General features: G+C 33.3%; 1 protein-coding gene across 5 annotated transcripts in view; it reads right to left on the minus strand.

Moving 5' to 3' along the window:
* Nucleotides 1-19,156, minus strand: part of MCPH1 (microcephalin 1) — a 314,170-nt gene that overhangs the window by 287,879 nt on the left and 7,135 nt on the right. For 4 of the 5 annotated variants that reach the window (XM_074287951.1, XM_074287946.1, XM_074287947.1 and 1 more), the window contains exon 3: nucleotides 16,296-16,414. In XM_074287951.1, coding sequence (XP_074144052.1) covers nucleotides 16,296-16,414 — 119 coding nt within the window. Of the gene's footprint in view, nucleotides 1-9,362; nucleotides 9,430-16,295; nucleotides 16,415-19,156 lie in introns of those variants that run through there. The other variant, XM_074287949.1, reaches the window with a different exon arrangement.

The following is a 19,156-nucleotide window of genomic DNA, read 5'->3' on the forward strand; positions in this document are numbered from 1 at the left end:
CGTATAGAGAAAAGGTTTCAAAATCAGAAAAAAATACATGGGTTTCAAGTCTCCATTCTGATTCCTACTGGCTGTGTGACCTTGGCCAAGTCATTTAAGTTCTCAGTACTCTTAAGCCAGAAGTTCTCAAAGTGTTGTCTAGAGATCCTTGAATGTTTCAAATACATAGGAAATCTTTGAGGTCAAAATTAATTTCACAATAATACTAAGATGTTACTTGCCTTTTTTATTCTAATTCTCTAGCAGTAGAGTTTTACAGAGGCCACATGGCCTGTGAATTAAAACTTCAGTTGCAAACATGCAAAATTTAGAATGCAAAGTCTTTTTGCAAAATCTTATTACAAAACTGTACTTTTGCCCAACAAATGGAAGATTACACGAATGTATTAGATTTGAGGTTTTGCTCATATTCACCCAGAATCAGTATTAATTAATCAAAAATGTCTTATGTGAATACTTGGCAACAAACACAACGGTGCTGAAATATTCAGTGTTGAATATTTGAATTGCTTGGTTTATCCCTGTATCAATTGTGTTGTCATTTGTACTGATGGTACAAAAGCAATGTAGATAAATCAATGCCTTTGAACAAATTAAGGTAGTGACCAAACTGTATGGAGTCACCATTGTATTCTTTGCAATATGCAAAGCAAAAATAAAAAAATACTTCAATATACTTGATGAAGCAAAAATTTTAATCCTTGAGTACACTGCTTTACATGATGAAATGGGAAGCCCACATAAAGCAGTTCTGTTGCATACTGAAAAAAGTTCTTGTGCAATTTCCTTTTGTGACCCAAAGGAACCACTTTTTTTTTTTCATGGAATACAATTTTTATGTGAAAGAACAAATGATAATCTAAGATAATTTAGGCATTTGGCACATATTTTCTCAAAAACAAATAAAAAGGGACTGTCATACCAAGGAAAATGGCTGACAGTACAAGTTGCTAACTATAAAATTCAAGTTTTCAAGTGAAAATTAGAATTTTGGAAACATCTCTACCACTGTCAGTTTGACAGCTTCTTAATACTTAAAAGATTTAAGTGTCACATTGAACTATAAAGGCAAAGTACAAGACAGATCAATGGCTTATACTATACAGAATACAAAAAATTCATTAATATGGTTTCAGATTCCATACTGTGACTAAGCTTTAAAAAACCACCACTTGTCAACTTTTAATGTAATATCCAAGATCAACCATTATTTGAAAAAACTATTTAAATATTCCTCCCATTTTCAGCAATACATGTATAAGGCTAAATTATCTTCCTATACGTGATATTATAATAGATATAAGGCAGAAGCAGAAAGGACAATGCAACTGTTCTTATTTTTTGTTTAATCATTCAATCACTTTCCAACTCTGTGACCCCATTTGGGGTTTTCTTGGCAAAGGTCTTGAAGTGGTTTGCCATTTCCTTCTCCAGCTTATTATAAAGATGAGGAACTGAGGCAAACAGGGTTGTGACTTGCCCAAGATCACACAACTAGTACGTGTCTAAGGCCAAATCTGAATTCAGAATATCATTTTTTAAATTTCCTTAAAAACATAGTTATTATTAATTACAATTTGATAGCCATATATATATTTTAAGATAAGTAGTCTGACCTGCCAGAGATTTTAATGCAGCAACAGTTTCAGATAATTTCACCCAAGTGGTATTCATTACTTCAAATAGGGGTATTCACTGATATTCATTATGTAAATAAGAATATGCTACCAATTAAGCATGTCAAAAACTAAACTCTTTTACTAAACACAAGTTCCCTCTGAACTCTTCTTTTTCTCATTCTTCAAAATTCTAGAATCACCCCTGATTGCTTTCTTTTTCCAAACATATTGTCACTATGTTTGGTCAATTCTCTTTGGAATATTTCTCACATCTATTTCTTTTCACATCTATTGCCATTCTTGTCTAGATTCTTGTCATCTCAAGCTTGAACTACTATATGACTCCTAACTATTCCCCCTGTCTATAGTATTGCTCTCTTATCCATCTGTAAAGAAATTACCTTTTCCTTATTGTTGGTGGTAAATGGATTTTTTTATAGTATAATCATTCCATTATATCAGCCATGTTGAACTCTTTGTGAGCCCATTTAGGGTTTTCCTGGAAAAGATATTGGACTGGTCTGACATTACCTTCTCTAGTTCATTTTACAAATGAGGAATTGAGTCAGACAGGGTTAAGTGACTTGCCCAAGATCACACATTTAATAAATGTGTAAGGCCAGATTTGAACTCAGGAAGGTGAGTCTTCTTGACTTCAAAACCAGTACTCCATCCACTACAACACCTAAGCTGCCCCATGGTATATGTAAACTGGTATAAATGGCTCTGGATAAACCTTTTCCTCGTTGGTTGTTAATAAGGGTCAAATGATCCTAGAAAATGCATAAAATCACCTTCTATTTATCTGGCTCAGTCATGTAATTGGGTGAGGCCAGGAAGAAATAACAAAACATATTATAAAGAATGAGAAAATAGAACAGAATGTGAAACATAAGGAAAGTGACAGATCTAGAGACCAGATCAAGAAGAGAAAACATAAGAATAACTGAACTGTTAGAAAGTTCTGACCAAAGAGAATCTTGAGACAAAAATGCAGCAAATAATCCAAGAAAATTCTTCAAGAGTGAAAGAACAGGAGGGAAAAATAGAAATAGAAAAAAATCCACTGATCACCACCTCAAAAAGATCCTTTGTGGAAAACACAGGATAATATACTATGACCAAGTGGGATTTATATCAGGAATGCAGAGTTCATTCAATATTAAGAAAACTATTACCATAATCGATCATATCAATTACAAAACCAACACAAATCTACGATAATCTCAATAGATGCAGAAAAAGCTTTTGACAAAATACAGCATCCATTCCTATTAAAAACACTAATGAGCATAGGGATAAAGGGAGCTTTCCTGAAAATAATATGTAGCATCTATCCTAAAACCAACAGCAAGCATTATTTGTTATGGAGAGAAGCTAGACACATTTCCAATAAGAACAGAGATGAAACAAGTATGTCCATTATCACCATTATTATCAACATTGTACTAGAAATGCTGGCTTTAACAATAAGAAAAGAAAAAGAAATGTAAGTAATTGGAATAGGCAATGAGGAAATAAAACTATCACTCTTTACAGATAATATGCTTAGAGAATCCTAGAAAATCATCCCCAAACCTTCTCAAAACAATAATTTTACCAAATTGGAGAATATAGGGGCAGCTTGGTGGCGCAGTGGATAGAGTACCAGCCTTGAATTCAGGAGGACCAGAGTTCAAATTTGATCTCAGACACTTAACACTTCCTAGCTGTGTGACCCTGGGCAAGTCACTTAACCCCAGCCTCAGAAAAACAAAAAACAAAAACAAAAACAAATTGGAGGATATAAAATAAACCCACACAAATCACATATTACTGAAAAGGTCCATCAGCAAGGGGTAGAAAGAGAAATTCCATTTAAAAATTAACTGTAGACAAAATAAAAATATTTGGGATTCTACCTGCCAAGACAACCTCAAGAACTATAATGAAAACAATCACAAAGCACTTGTCACACAAATGAAGTAACATTTAAACAATTGCAAAAATATCAATTGTGTATGAGTAGGCCAAGCTAATATAATAAAAAATGTCAATTCTGCCTAAATTGGTCTATATAATCAAACTGCTAAAAAATTATTTTATAGAACTAGAAAAAAATAACAAAGTTCATCTGGAAGAACAAAAGGTCAAGAATATCAAGGGAATTAATGAAAAAAATTACAAAGGTTGATGGCTTAGCAGTGCCAAACCTAAAACTATATTATAAACTATATTATAAAGCAGCAGTCATCAAAGCCATTTGGTACTGGTTAAAAAATAGAGTGGTGGAATAGTAGAATAGATATTAGATACTCACGACACAATAATCAAGGTCTATGGTAATCTAGTATTTGCTAAAAACCCCAAACTCCAGCTTCTGGAAAAAGAATGCACCATTTGACAAAAACTGCCAGGAAAACTAGAAAAATGTCAGAAACTCAACAGACCTACATTTCACAACCCAAAATAAGCAGAACCAGGAATATATTGTACACAATAATAGCAAGAATATGTGATGATCAATTATGAAAAGCTTGGTTCTTCTCAGTGGTTCAGAGATCCAAAATAATCCCGATAGACTTTGAACAGAAAATGCCATCTGCATCCAGAAAAAGAACTAAGGAAACAATGTATATCAACACATGTCATGTTCACTTTTTTTCTGTTTTTTTCATCTCTCCCATGGTTTCTCCCTTTTGCTCTGATTTGTCTCTCCCAACATGATTCATAAAGTAATATGTATTAAAAATATTTTTTTTAAAAAAGGAACTCAATATGGACAAACTGTTTAAACATGCACAAATTGTTTGTTTTTAACATGGGAAATGTGTAACATATGTTTAACATTCATGTCAACCACAGGATTGCTCAAAAAGACTGGCAGAGTTAAGGTAAAAATGGTAATCGTGTTATACAAATGAGATACAAAGGAAAACTAGACATAGAGGCATTGGGTGGGGAGAGCTCATAGATATAAAAATCTATTCACATCTGGAATGGGTTCAATAGGCAATACTACCATGAAGGGTATATAGCACCCTCCAACATTTATAAAGACATAGAGGGGGAGGGATGGGCAGATGGGTAAGCAAAGGGTTGGGAAGAAGATAAGGGGAGGGATCCTTGAGTAGGGGGAGGTTAAGGGAGGTTAAGTAATAGCAAGGCAAGTTGTGGAACAGAATTTAAAGAGTCAGTAGGGATGGGAAAGATGTGTGTCTGTATGTACATATATCTACACATGTATATATATCTTAACTGTAGCTTGCTTGGGAGTATGGTAAGGAAAAAAGGAAAAAAATAAAGTAAATAAGATGCAGTAGAGAACCAAAGAACAATTTACAAGGAAGAAAAAATGGACATTCATGAAAATAATTTCTTCTACTGATATATACTTTCTTGATATGGTAATTTATTGTTATATTTTAAATCCTCCTTGTTGTTCTGTTGGGCATGTGACAAATGTTCTCTTTTGTTTTGCTTTAATTTGTTTTCGTATTCCTTTAGTTTGTTTTTTTTTTTCAAATTAAAAAAAAGAAAAAAAAAGAAAATCAGAGAAGACTGCTCTTTTTGTTTGTTTCAATGGCATCTAATCATTAACTGAATAATTAGGTCAAACATTGTTTCTAACTTTCACTATTAGATTCTACAAGTATGAAATCTACCAATAAAAAACCTTCTCCACAATTTCTCCACTTCCTCCTAAATCTACCCTCACTTTTCCTCCTCCATCTTTGGGTTTCACTGCTTATAAATTATATCCCACAGCACTTAACCCAAACATGTGTTTGCCACACTATGTTGTGACACTATAATGTAAAGGAAAACTGGAATATGTATTTGAGAAATATAAAGGAACAGGGTCACATCATGGAATACTTTTTTTCATTCAAAATGGCTTATAGGGTATCTAGACAAAGAACTATTTACTTCTTTTACAATATAATGCAGTTAAACACTTTTTACTACATCCAAGGCATTTAGTTAAGAATAGCAGGGAATAGAAATGCACAAAATGGTTTCTATCCTTAAAATGTTAATAGTCTAGTAACTGATCAATCAACAAACATTTATTAAGTACCAACTAAAGTGCCAGCCCTGGTACTAGGCAAAGGAGCTATAAAATAATGTAAGAATTCCTCTGTACAAAGAGCTCACACTGATTAATAGAGGAGGCAGTTGCATATAATAGCATATATAATAATTAACATCAAATTGCTTATCTCAATGGGTGATAAAGGGGCAAGTGGAAATCAAATTTTTTAATGACTGTTACAATAAAGTACACAGAGAATACACACAAAAAGAATAAATCTTAATTAGATGATTTGGGAAGGACAATACTAGTAGTTAGGTGGCTCAGGGATTTTGGGGGGGAGGAGGGGGGAGTGTGAGGCCACTAGGGTTAAGTGGCTTGCCCAGGGTTACACAACTAGGAAGTGTTAAGTGTTTGAGGCCAGATTTGAGTTCAGTTCCTCCTGACTTCAAGATTGGAGCTCTCTCTACCCACTGTGGTTGGACAGAAAACTCAGAAAATTTTTTATGCATACAGTGGTATTTGAATTACAACTTGAAGAAAGAGAGGGATTCCATGAGGGAAAAGAAAGGAGGACATTCCTAGAATAAGGAGTAGCTAAGTGAAAGGCACAGAACTAAGAGATGAGAAAGTATGTGTAGGGTAGTAGAGAGAACAGCAGTGGGAAACAAAGTATATCCTAATTCTCTTTCCAGAAAATGTCTGTGACAGTGTATAGAAGAAGAGAGAGGCAGTATACAGAGGGCAGCTGGGTAGCACAGTAGATGGAATGCCAAGTCTAGAATCAGGAAAACCCAGGTTCATCTCCAACCTCGGCCACTTACTAGCTCTGTGATCCTGGGCAAGTGAATGAAACCTATGTGCCTCTATTCCTCATCTGTAAAATAAGCTATAGAAGGAGAAGGCAAAAATTCTAGAAACCTTGCCCATAAAAAACCAAATGTTGCCACAAAAAGTTACTGAAAAGACACTGAAAAATGACTGAACACCACCAAAGAGATAGTCAGTGACAGATTAGCCAGTATTGTTGGTGTGGGTTAGTAGATGGGAGAAGGGTGAAACAAAAAGGGTTAGAATGAAGGGAAATTTATCCACTACAGACTGGGGATACTAGAGGGAATAGAGGAAGTAGGATAAGGTTGAGGAAGATAAGATTGAAAGAAACAGAAATGGAGGTTGGGTAGCTCTTATCCTACAGATTTGTAGTTGTCTAATATAATAATGGGATATTTTTTGCACATGTAAATAATGCAACTATCACCTATCATGAATGTGCTCAGTTGTTTTTCTACTAGTAGGAATGGAGTTACTCTAATTCAATCATATTATATTGCCTAGTTTTCCTCATGAACAAAACATATTTGCATGCTGACTGACTAGAGGACATAGCAAGAAGCAAATACAATAAAACTAACTGATCCATAAAAGGACTGAACCCACAACTTGCCTACATTGTTATTACATGACTGATATAACTACACTGCATAAGCCTGACAATTTTCAAGATATTACCACTTACATCTTTAAAATATAATAGGGCATTTTATTTTCTGCTTTCTAGTAAACAATGAAAGAAAATCATAATTGTATAGGCACAACTGATAATTTATTATCCAAGACTGCTGAAAACTTAAAATTTTCTCTTACTGTCTATTACAAAGCATATTAGAACAAACTTCCCTATTCCCCATAGCCTCATAAAGATAGGTGGCATTATGCCATTTTAAGGAATGGGGAAATGATGTAGGATTTATTGAAAAGATTGGCTGGAAGTCAGAAAATCAGTAAAAGAACAAAGGGTTTTTGTTTGTTTGTTTGTTTTTGAATGGTTAAGACTAATTGATCTTCCTAGCCCTAAAGATTAATGCCTGGAATGTTTTGCCCTCTTAACTCCTCCACTCAATTTCCTTAGATAGTATCTTCCTTTAAATCTGTTTATATTTTGCTTGCTACTTACTTGTTATTTATTCCCCAAGAGAATGTGAGCTCTTTGAAAACAAGGGCAGCATTTATCTTTTTTTTTTTTTTTAATTTTATTTTGTATATCCTAGCACTTAGCAAAATGCTTGACAAAGAGTGAGTTAATTAAAGTTTGCTGAGTGATTTAAACCCCTCTAATCCTAGAGTAAGCAGCTAGATGGCAAAGAAAAAAAAAAAAAAAAGTAAAGCTAGGTGGCAAGCTTAAGAGTCAGAAAACTCATCTTTCTGAGTTCAAATCTGATCTCATACATCTTCTATAAGTTATGTGACATGGACAAATCTCAGTTAATCATCTGTAAAATGAGCTGGAGAAGGAAATGGCAAAGCCCTGCAGGATCTTTGCTAAGAAAACACCAAATGGAATCACAAAGAATCAGACAGGCTGAAAAAGGAATGAACAACACTATCATCCTACAGATGTAGAAATTGAAGCCTAAAGATACGTGATTTATGCATAATCACACAGGTGTTCTAAATATGAACTGGGGTTTCTGATTTAAATACCAGTATTTTATTGCATAATTACACATCTTCAAGATTACCACATTTCAAGGCTACCATAGCCTTTATTTTTATGAATACAATTCGAACACTTGTGAACACCTTATTTAAAAAATAATGTAGGACACCAAATGTTCTTTGGTGATTTAAGTTAAAAGACATTTCACCAGACTACTCTGCTATTAAAATGATAGTAAAATCTCGCCATCTAGTGGGCAAACAGAGATGTCTCAAAGAATGAAGATGATTGTGACTTATTTTTATTTCAGGACCAACCAGCAAAATAAAAAAAAGCCAAGTTATATTCCTTTGTCAAGCATTTTGCTAAGTGCTAGGATACACAAAATAAAATTTAAAAGACAAATGCTGCCCTTGTTTTCAAAGAGCTCACATTCTCATGGGGGATAAATAACAAGTAAGTAGCAAACAAGATATTTATCTTAAAAGTTGGTTTGTATGTACATATGGCATTTTTTATTAGAATAAGCATATATTAAATATACTTAGCTTATGCAAATTGAATTCTAATAAGAAAACATGAATAGTTATTGGACTTAGGAAACACCTCCAGGTGCCTCAGGTGGCACCTGAGCTGTATTCTTGAAGAGAGGTAAAGATCGTGTGGCTTTCTATTACAGGAGGCTGTATCTTTCATAATTCTGGCATATTAATTACTTTTAGCACTTTTAGCTTTCCCTGTTCTTTGCCTTATGTAAAAAAAAAAAATGTGAGGCAAAGTTCTCTGTTGCAGCTTTCAACCCATTTTCAATGTTTGCAAAGACATCTTCTTGAACAAAAGCATATGAGCTGCTATTCTGCTTTAATAAGACCTAGCAGTAGATTCTAATAGGTTCTAATACACTGGGTAGAAGAACCATTGGGAATTTTAAGAAGAATATGAATAAGTGTAAAGAAGAGAATGAGAAGGTATGAATGTTATGATGTCATCTTTGGGGGAAGATATCTCTTACCAGTTAACTATAACTGAATAACTATAACTGAGTTAACTATAACTGAAAGCAATTATATTTAATCCTCACAACAAAACTGCAGGTAAGCAGGACCAAGGACCAGTTTAAAAGGTTAAGAAGTTGATAATGTCCTTTCCCTGATTCCAAATGCAAGAAATCATGTAGTTGATTCCAGGGCCATGTTTTTCTGCAATGGCCAAAGTGACTTCAAAATTCAATGCTTTTAGCTTCATCTGAACCTAGGGGAAAAAATATTACGACTGCTTGATAAATCACCCATCCTATCCACAGAAAAAGGACAGTCGTCAATTATGTCTTCTATTTCAGTTGTTTGGCACTGCTCCTAGAAAACAATAGAACAAAATAGGATTCTAGTGACATCTAGTGATCACACACATTTAAAATTCAGTTTTCCAAAATATCACAGCAAAATGGATAGGAATCAAAATTAGTAATTAGTTTTGTAAAATGTAGATAAAACTAGAGAAATAGAATACTGTCAGGAAGGCTTGTGTCAGGTTAAATCTGGCCTTAGATATTTATTAGTTGCATACTCAGGGGGAGTCCTTCATCTTCTCTCTGTTTCCTATCTCAAAGAGTTTGTTATGAAGTTCAAATGAAATATTTCATGTAAATAAAAGCACTTTGTAATAGTTTAAGTGCTATATAAATGCTAAATGGCATTATTATTGTTTCATAAACTATCAGCAAAAAAAAAAAAAAAAGAGTTAACTTTTTATTTAGAATGCCAGTAAACTTTCAGTTCAAAATACCATCAGAGTATTCATATTTTAAGGCTTACAATTTGGCCTTTAGTCAAGTATTAATTAATAATCTCCATAAAATAAAATTAATCTTTTAAAATTACAAATATGTTGTCCTTAAAGAAAAGAATTGTTTCACTTCTAAGCACAAAAGGTTAACATGTTCATTGCCATCTATTTTTATTCCTATTGTAAACCTCTAATAAAGGAGGTCAAATATAGAAAACCAAATGGGTAGTTGCAACTGAATAATTAACTCCAAAGAACATTGAGATAATGGTCAAACTAATAAGGTTAGTAAATAAGTGAAATAATACTGGTGCCAGACTGTATATTATCTAATTTCTGCCAGTGAGCTGAAAACTTTCATGGGAAACAGGAATTTGGAAAGTACAATAGAAGTCAGTCTTTGAATAGGATAAGGATTTCAGTCTGGTGTAATCTTCCAGATAGCTGCTATGAGGAACCTAAGTTCAAAGATAATGGCACATTTCTCCAGCTAGGATAAGAGCTCAGTCTAGGGCAATATATAAAGATATGACTAGAACTAACTATGAAAAAATATATAATGTTTTAGGAAAATCAAAGGGTTTGAGAGTAGAAACAATATGACTTTCAAATTTTCAAATAGCTCTAGCCCCTAGGCACAATTCATGAAAACAGGTTCTTAATTAATGCTTACTGATTATGGCTGAGGAAAGGACTTTCAGGATACTGTAGAAGGGGTGAAACCCTAGAAAACACTGAAGATCAGACAGGGAAGGATCTTTCATACTCAAGGTATGAAGGTATCAAGAGGAGAATCTTTAATTTAAGGAAAGCAGAAAATTTCCAAGACAGAAATTTCCAGACAGGGAAGGATCTTTCATACTCAAGGTATGAAGGTATCAAGAGGAGAATCTTTAATTTAAGGAAAGCAGAAAATTTCCAAGAATGATATAGCAAATCATTAAAGAATATGTCTTAACCCATTAGAACAGAGATACTAAACACATTTCTGTATGCAATCTATAACACTCTTGAGTGTGGCCAGAACTAAATTAAAATGTAACTGGGAAATACTTAGCAAAATAAATAAAAGTACAATAAAATATAATGTTACATTTTAAAAGTAAATAAAAAGACAGTCCTCAGTATTCCTTATATATAGTTTAGTTCTCTTTCTGAGTTTACACTGCTGCACAAAAAGATACCTTAGAGCAAAATGTTAAACTCAAAGCCCACAGACTACTTGCCAAACTAGATTAAAATTCAAATGGGAAAAGTTTAACAAAATAAATCAAAATAGAACACAACCTAATGTTAATTTGTGGCTTTCTAAACCAATAGGCAGGCCACAGGGATTCAATATTTTTGAATTTGACACCATTTTCTTAGAGGGTTGGTCAGAAGATCCTATACCTAGAGCTAAGATTACAAAACATGCTAGAACTGGAGAACAACATATCACTTTTATAAAACCTAAACTACCTTGCCAAGAAAATTTAGGGCTTAAAGGAAGCTTCTGTGGAAAGCCAGGATTAGTGACTAAAACTTCTATTAATTTAAACCTTCATGTACTTCCCTGTTATTTGATAAAGAGTAAAAACCCTTAGCTAATAGTTAGCATAGGCTCAAGCCTTGGGTTTGAGTTAGGAAGACCTGAAATCAAATCTAGCTTCAGATATTTTACAGATCCTGGACATGTCTCTATCTCCCCCCTCAGTTTCCTCATCTGTAAAATGAGCGGGAGAAGGAAATGGCAAAGCACTGTAGTATTTTTGCCAAGAAAATCCCAAAGGGGGTCACAGAAGAGTTGAACACAACCACAAAAACCTTTAAAATCAACTAAAGAAGTGTTATATGTTGACTGCAGAATCATCAGGATGGGTAATAAGGAAGAAAATACTCTGTAGCTTAAATAAATAGGGAAACACATTTTTAACCTGGAGTTTATGAACTTAAAAATAATAATTATTTTTGGGGCAATTCTCTTGTACATTTGTACTTACACACATTCTGAAAAAGGGTTCCACAGGCTTTACTAGACTAAAAAAAGGATCCATGATACAAAAAAAGCTAAGAAATCCTCTCCTAAATAGTACTACAAAGAGCCTGAAAAATTAAACAGTCCAGATCTTCTAGGAGGAATTGGGATCAACTCACAGAAAACTTTTAGGAAAATAAGATTCTCCCCTCAGATCTAGACCAGGGTTTTTTAATCTAGGAATCAGATTTCATTGTTTCTATGAACTTGAATGGAATAAAATCATATCTTTACTTCAACATAACTTTCTAATCCTATGTATTTTTATTTTATTCATTTAATAACATTACTCTAAAAAGGGTTCTAGCATCACCAGAGTTGTCAAAAGGAACATGCCACAAAGTAGATTAGGAACTCTTTATTACTAGACCCACTGGGTGCTAAAGGGGGAAGATGCAAATTGTTATAAGACAACATAAACCAACAATTAATTGGAGAGGGAACCATTTGTAAAGGCTCATGTGTCAAGCCAAGAAAAGCAAAATGGAGGCATCCATTCTTGGCAAAGACAGGTATAGCTATATTGCTTACTCCTATTTTCCCCAGCAGAGAATTGGAAGGTTATAGGAAGATAAAGAGGTAAGATAAGAATCAAGACTAAAGACATATAATACTATCTGCTAAATATCACAAATGACAAGGTCTGGAAGTAAAACAATGTTTTTTGAGGGGAGAGGGAGAGAAGAGCGTTGTTAGAGGCACTGAAATGTATAACTCAAACAACAAGCATCTATTATTATATACCCACCACTGTTCTAGGCTCTGGAGAGGCAACAAATAAAATAATCTATTCAGAAGGAGCTTATAAAATGGCTAGTTCTGTACATAGGTGAGCTGCAAAGACAGGAGTTGTGGAAAGGAGCATTTACTGCTCTGAAGGTATAATGGCTACTGTATCTTAGGAAGCCTTACTTTAATAGTAAGAGGCCAGGTAAGCCTCTGAGGTAAGAACTGAAGGTGGGTACCATGATGATTTCCTATATTCTCTCTGTCAGATATGAGCTATATTTGGATGTCGGAGTCATTACATAAATATGTCCCTATTTTGAGTGTCTGTACCTTTATATTTGTTAGTAAGTCTAACTCTAGGTTTGGAGATTGCAGGAATGACCTTTATCTGCATGAAAGCAATATGTTTGAAAAATTCATGGAAAGTATATATACCCTACAACTTCAGGTCAGGAGAAAAACCCTAACATAGGGATGACAGATTATTATCCCATTCTTTTGTCTTCTATTTCTCTTTGCATTCAGACAATAAAACTATAGAATCTTGGAATTAGAAGAGTCTTTTAGAGATTATCTTGTCCAAATGAAAATGAAACATTTCATTAACACTTCTAACACTGAGTTGACAGAGTAAATGAAAAGAAATTTCAATTAGTACTGTAACTATCCCTAAACTATAATGAAGATTACATCCCAGATGTAGGGCTAGAAGGAACCTTAGGGACTACTTTAAAACACCTCAATTTGGAGGTGAGAAAACTGAGGCCCAAGGAGGTTATGGGAATTGCCAGTAGTCACATAGGTGGTGATTGTCAGAGGTGAGTCCTTTGATTTCAGAGCCAATCCTAATTTATCATGAGAATGAAAAAATTTCTTCATAACTGTGAATTTCTATTATTCCTACTGTGGAGGGTTCAGTGGAAAGAGCAATGAACTTGTAGTCTCAGGATTTGGGCTCAAATCCTGCTTTTCTTTGTGACCTTGGGGAAGTAATATAAGTTCACTAAACCTCAGTTTCCATTTTTATAACAAGCAGATAAGGAGATCTTCTCCTGGGGTCCTTTTACTGCCAAATATAAGCTTGATCTCAGAACTAGAGATCTAAGAACTAGAACTAAATGCTAGACTTAGGTCAAAGTTTACCATTTGTCAATTCTTAATCCAGTTCAGAATACCAGTTCACAAATCCCTTCAGCAACAAACTAAAAACACAAAGACATGCAGAATTTGCAAAGGAATTCCAATCTCCTCAAGGACATAAAAGACCCATTATCTCCATCCAATCTCCTACATGTGCCTACACACATCCAAGTATTTGGCAGAAACAGATAAAATAATAGTGGGTAGCAAATATTGCTAAGGAAATGATATACGATGGGATGACTTCAAACTTTAGTTTCCTAAAGCTTTCTGCCTACCTATCCCTAGAGAGCATAGATAGCTATTTTCTGAACTGCTGGAAGTTATCTAGATAGAAAGAAATAAAAGACTAGAATTTTGCTTTAAGATTCAGTGGTCTGATAATTGTATAAATATGTATACATATATTGGATTTAACATATGTTTCTACCATGTTTAACATATATTGGACTATTTGCCATCTAGGGGAGAGCATGGGGGAAAGGGAGGGGGGAAATTGGAACACAGGGTTTTTCAAGGGCTAATGTTGAAAAATAGTCCATGCATATGTTTTCAAAAATAAAAAGCGTTAATTTAAAAAAAAAAAAAGAAAAAAAAAAAGAAAGATTCAGTGGTCAATTCTACAAGGTAAGTAGATCTTATAACTTCAGGAAAGTAATGGATGTTAACAGCTATTCCCAAACTCCATGGTGGTTCCTAGAGCAACGGGTTAGTGGTTTCTATGTCTATGGAATTTTCTTCTGACCTCCCTTTAGGTTCCAACTGAAATCTCACCTTCTATAAGAAATCTTTCCTAATTCCAGTGCTTTCTCTCTCTTTTAATTATTTCCTTATTTACCTTGTGTATAGTTGCTTTACATATTTTTTTGTATGTGGTTTCTACTATTGGATTGTAAGCTTTGACTCTTTTTGTATTCCCAGTTGATTTTTCCTATGTAACATGACAAAGGTGGAAATATGTTTAAAAGGATTATACACTTTTAACCTATATTGTATTACTTGTTGTCTAGGGGAGGGGAAGAAGGTAGAGGTAGGGAAAAAAAAAATTGGAAGATTTGAGAAGGTTAATGTTGAAAACTACCTTTGCATATATTTTGAAAATAAAAAGTTATTATTAAAATTTTTTTTTAAAGCATGTAGAATAAAAGGTGGACAGAATGAGTGATTGTTGGACTAGTATCCACTAAATGTTAAAGTCCAGAAAAATCCCACAAGATTAGGATTAGAAGTATTGTAATCTGTACCATTAAGAGGAATCCCCATATGGATAATATACAAACATGTTATTAAAGAGTTTTTATTCTTATTTATATATTCTCCAGCTGATTAGACAGTAGATAAGAGCTTTGAGCCTGGAATCAAGAAGATGAGTTTAAATCTGGCCTCATATACTTCTGGTGGTGTGACCTGGAACAAGTCACTTAGCTCTGGATTGCCTCAATTTCCTCAAAAGTAAAGTGGGAATAATAATAGCATCTCACCTATCAGGACATTGTGTGGATCAAATAAAATACTATTTATAAAAGTGTTTACTTAGCACAGTATCTGGCATATATGTAGTAGGTGTTTATTGTTTATATCAAACATACTGATAAACTAGCATCATTGTGTTGGTATTAACATTATATCATGTTACTGATGTGTACAAGGTCAAGTCATGACCTTTCATAGTCTCAGAAACAACCATGGAACTTGGGAATAACAATTATGTCCACTCCATTCTTGGACTTTTACGAAATGAGATCCATCCTCATTGCATAGAATTGGCTACTCTGAATCTTAATATAAAATTCTAAGTTTCTTAATAAAAACCTTATTTTTTTTTCCTCTTCCCATTCCAATCAAACATTGAAAGTGTACTGGAGTACAAATAAATGGTAAGAAACACTTTGTGGTATTTTTAATCTAAACAAATAAGAATGTGTGTAAACCACTTTACAAAACTTTGGAGGTTCTATAATTGTGAGCTATCAAAGTCTTTTCTAAATAACAAAAGACAAGGTAAAGGAATTATGACTTTCAGGGGAATTTAGCAGTGGATAACATAATAGGAATGGTTAAAGTTCATTTTTGTGTTTTTAACACTTACCCTTTGTCCACTTCTTTCATTCAACAACCTGTATAAGGTACTGAGTGAGAAACACACATAAATAAAATGTGGTCCTAACACTCTTAAGTTACTACTAAGGCAGGACTGCAAGAGGTGAGCACATGGAGATAAAACCAGCTTGCTTCTAGTCCAGAAGAAAAATTCAGATGCCAAAATGCAAACTCTACCTATAGGACTGAGAAGTTATTAGAAAATACTAATTCTGATTTATCTGCTTCTGGAATGTATATGAACATTTTAACTTGTTTTTATATCTGCTTTATAAAGTATGAAATTAACTTTCTCTAAAACCAAGATAAAACGCATCAGTAAAAAGATACTTTTGTAAAACAATAGACAATTTTGTAGCAAAGGTGCTCTATAAAGAGATTTCATATACTTTATTCTTTAAAAAGAAAAAAAAAGTCTATTTCTAAGATCCAGTTTTAGGCAGTACTTACTTTTCAACCCACAGGACTGAAACAAGCTTTACACCATACTTTTGTGCTTTGTCCCAAGTGCTTTGATATCCTTCCTTAAATATAACATGAGTTACATTTCTGTTAAAAGTTTTTGAAACCTGTGGAATCATAATGAAAAAGAATATATTAAATTATTAATAGTTAATACTTAAAATCATGAGTTTATCAGTCCAAAAATTTTTTACTCATTCTTTTAAAATCATACAGAAAAAGAAAAAATGTCAATGCAACATATTAGATAATCAAAAATAATAAATCTGATAAATCCAAGAACACAATTTGTGAAATCTGTTTGGTAAAAATAGTATAGACCAACATATTATACCATTTACTACACAAACTCAAAATGGACATATGACCTGAATAAAAGGGATCCACTAAAAAGACAAAAGAGTATGAGATAGGAATCTTTAACAAAGTATTGCTAAAGGGAGAATTTTATTTTCCACTTTAAATTTCCATTATTTTTAGTTATCAGCTTTTAACTGTACTTAATTTCTGAATCTAATACTTCTCCCTCTATCCAGGAAGTCATGCCTTATAACAAAAATAAAAAAGGAAAAAAGCAATTAAAACATATCAACCAAATCTAAGAGCATATAAAATGTTCCAGACACTTAAGTCCTCCACCATAAGTCCAACCACTTGGAGGTAATATTATAGCAGAGATTTTTGTCTGTATGGGTTGAGTAAAGGCAACATTTCAACTTTTGAATTTAGTGATGAGTGGTCAAAGCACAGAGTTGAGAAAGATGCATTTTTTCCCCATTTCTTCTTAGGGTGCAACTCTGGTAATTTTAAGTATACTGCATTAAGTTGTCAATCATGTATATACTGTTTCATCATTTTATTTGCTCTATCAATTCATATAAATGTCTTCTCATATTTCTATGCATGTTTTAAATTAATTTCTTATAGCATAGCATCACAAGATGAAAAGGAATAATGAAAAAGATAGATTATGAACCATTCCACTAAAGCTATTTTTATTAAGGGTCTCATCATGACTTCAATGCTATTCTTAACTCCTCATACGCACTAATGCCACATAACCAATCATATCTTTCACATACAACTTTCTCTACATTCACACAGGCACAGGTCTATTTCCAATCCTTATAAACTTCAGGACTAAATTCAAGAAATAACTTTCTAATTGATTTCAGAGTCTCCACATTCCAAACTATTCACCACACAGCAGGCAAAATAATTATACTAATATTTATGCCTAAACCATGTCCAATTCACTTTCTGCAAGAGGTTTTTTCATGGTCTCTCAGATGATAGTGTCTCCCTCTCCATTCCATGTTACCTTTTATCTGTTAAGTGTTTTTTAATATGCCTACACATGTGCATGCCATTTCCTCCTCCACTCTTCTGAGAATAGAAGGTCTTAGAGGGCTAAGAATGTTGTCTTTTGTTTATCTTTGTATTCTTATATCCTTTATCCAAGTACAGTACTAGGTACATTCTAGGAAATTAAATATTTAACAATTGGCTGATTAATTGAAGTAGACTCATTAAAATACTTCCTACAGTAAAATTCAACAGCAATAAAAGAATTAAGATAATTCCTTTGAAGTTGTAATAAAATGCCTAGTCTAACAGTAAAAACACCAGGTTTTGGCAATCTAATCTTAGCTCTGCTTCTTTTACCTGGGTGCTTCTAAAAATGCTGCTTCTCATCATATGTAATGGGGATAAACTGCAACCATTCCCAATAAGATCAGGAGTGAAACAAGGTTGCCAACTATCACCGTTACTATTCAATATTGTATTAGAAATGATAGCTTTGGCAATAAGAGATGAAAGAGATTAAAGGAATTAGAATAGGTAATGAGGAAACCAAACTAGCACTTTTTGCTGATGATATGATGGTATACTTAGAGAACCCTAGAGATTCTACTAAAAAGCTACTAGAAATAATTCATAACTTTAGCAAAGTTACAGGATACAAAATAAACCCACATAAATCATTAGCATTCTTATATATCACTAACAAAATCCAACAGTTAGAGTTACAAAGAGAAATTCCATTTAAAGTAACCACTGATAGTATAAAATATAATATATATGTAATTATATATAATATTATATAAAATATTTAAGAATCTGCCAAGGGAAAATCAGAAACCATATGAGCAAAACTACAAAACACTTGCCACACAAATTAAGTCTGATCTAACCAATTGGAAAAATATTAAATGCTCTTGGATAGGGCGAGCAAATATAATAAAAATGACAATTCTACTTAAACTGATCTATTCATTTAGGACTATACCAATCAGACTCCAAAAAAAACTATTTTGATGACATTAAAAAAAAAATAATAACAACAAAGTTCATATGGAAAAACAAAAGGCCAAGAATTTCAAGGAAATTAATGAAAAAAAAAAAAAAAAATCAAACGAAGGTACCCTAGCTGTACCTGATCTAAAACTGTATTATAAAGCAGCAGTTACCAAAACCATTTGGTATTGGGTAAGAAACAGACTAGTTGATTAGTGGAATAGGTTAGGTTCAAAGGACAAAAAAGTCAATACCAATAATCTAGTGTTCTGATAAACCCAAAGACCCCAGCTTTTGGGATAAGAACTCAATGTTTGACAAAAATTGCTGGGAAAATTGGAAATTAGTATGGCAGAAACTAGGCATTGACCCACACTTAACAATGTACACCAAGGTCAGGTCAAAATGGGTTCATGATCTAAGCATAAAGAATGAGATTGTGAATAAATTAGAGGAACATGGGATAGTTTACCTCTCAGACCTGTGGAAGAAAAAGGAATTTATGACCAAAGAAGAACTAAAGATCAGTATTGATCACAAAATAGAAAATT

This window comes from Sminthopsis crassicaudata, chromosome 2, assembly GCF_048593235.1.
Source record: "Sminthopsis crassicaudata isolate SCR6 chromosome 2, ASM4859323v1, whole genome shotgun sequence".
NCBI lineage: Eukaryota > Metazoa > Chordata > Mammalia > Dasyuromorphia > Dasyuridae > Sminthopsis > Sminthopsis crassicaudata.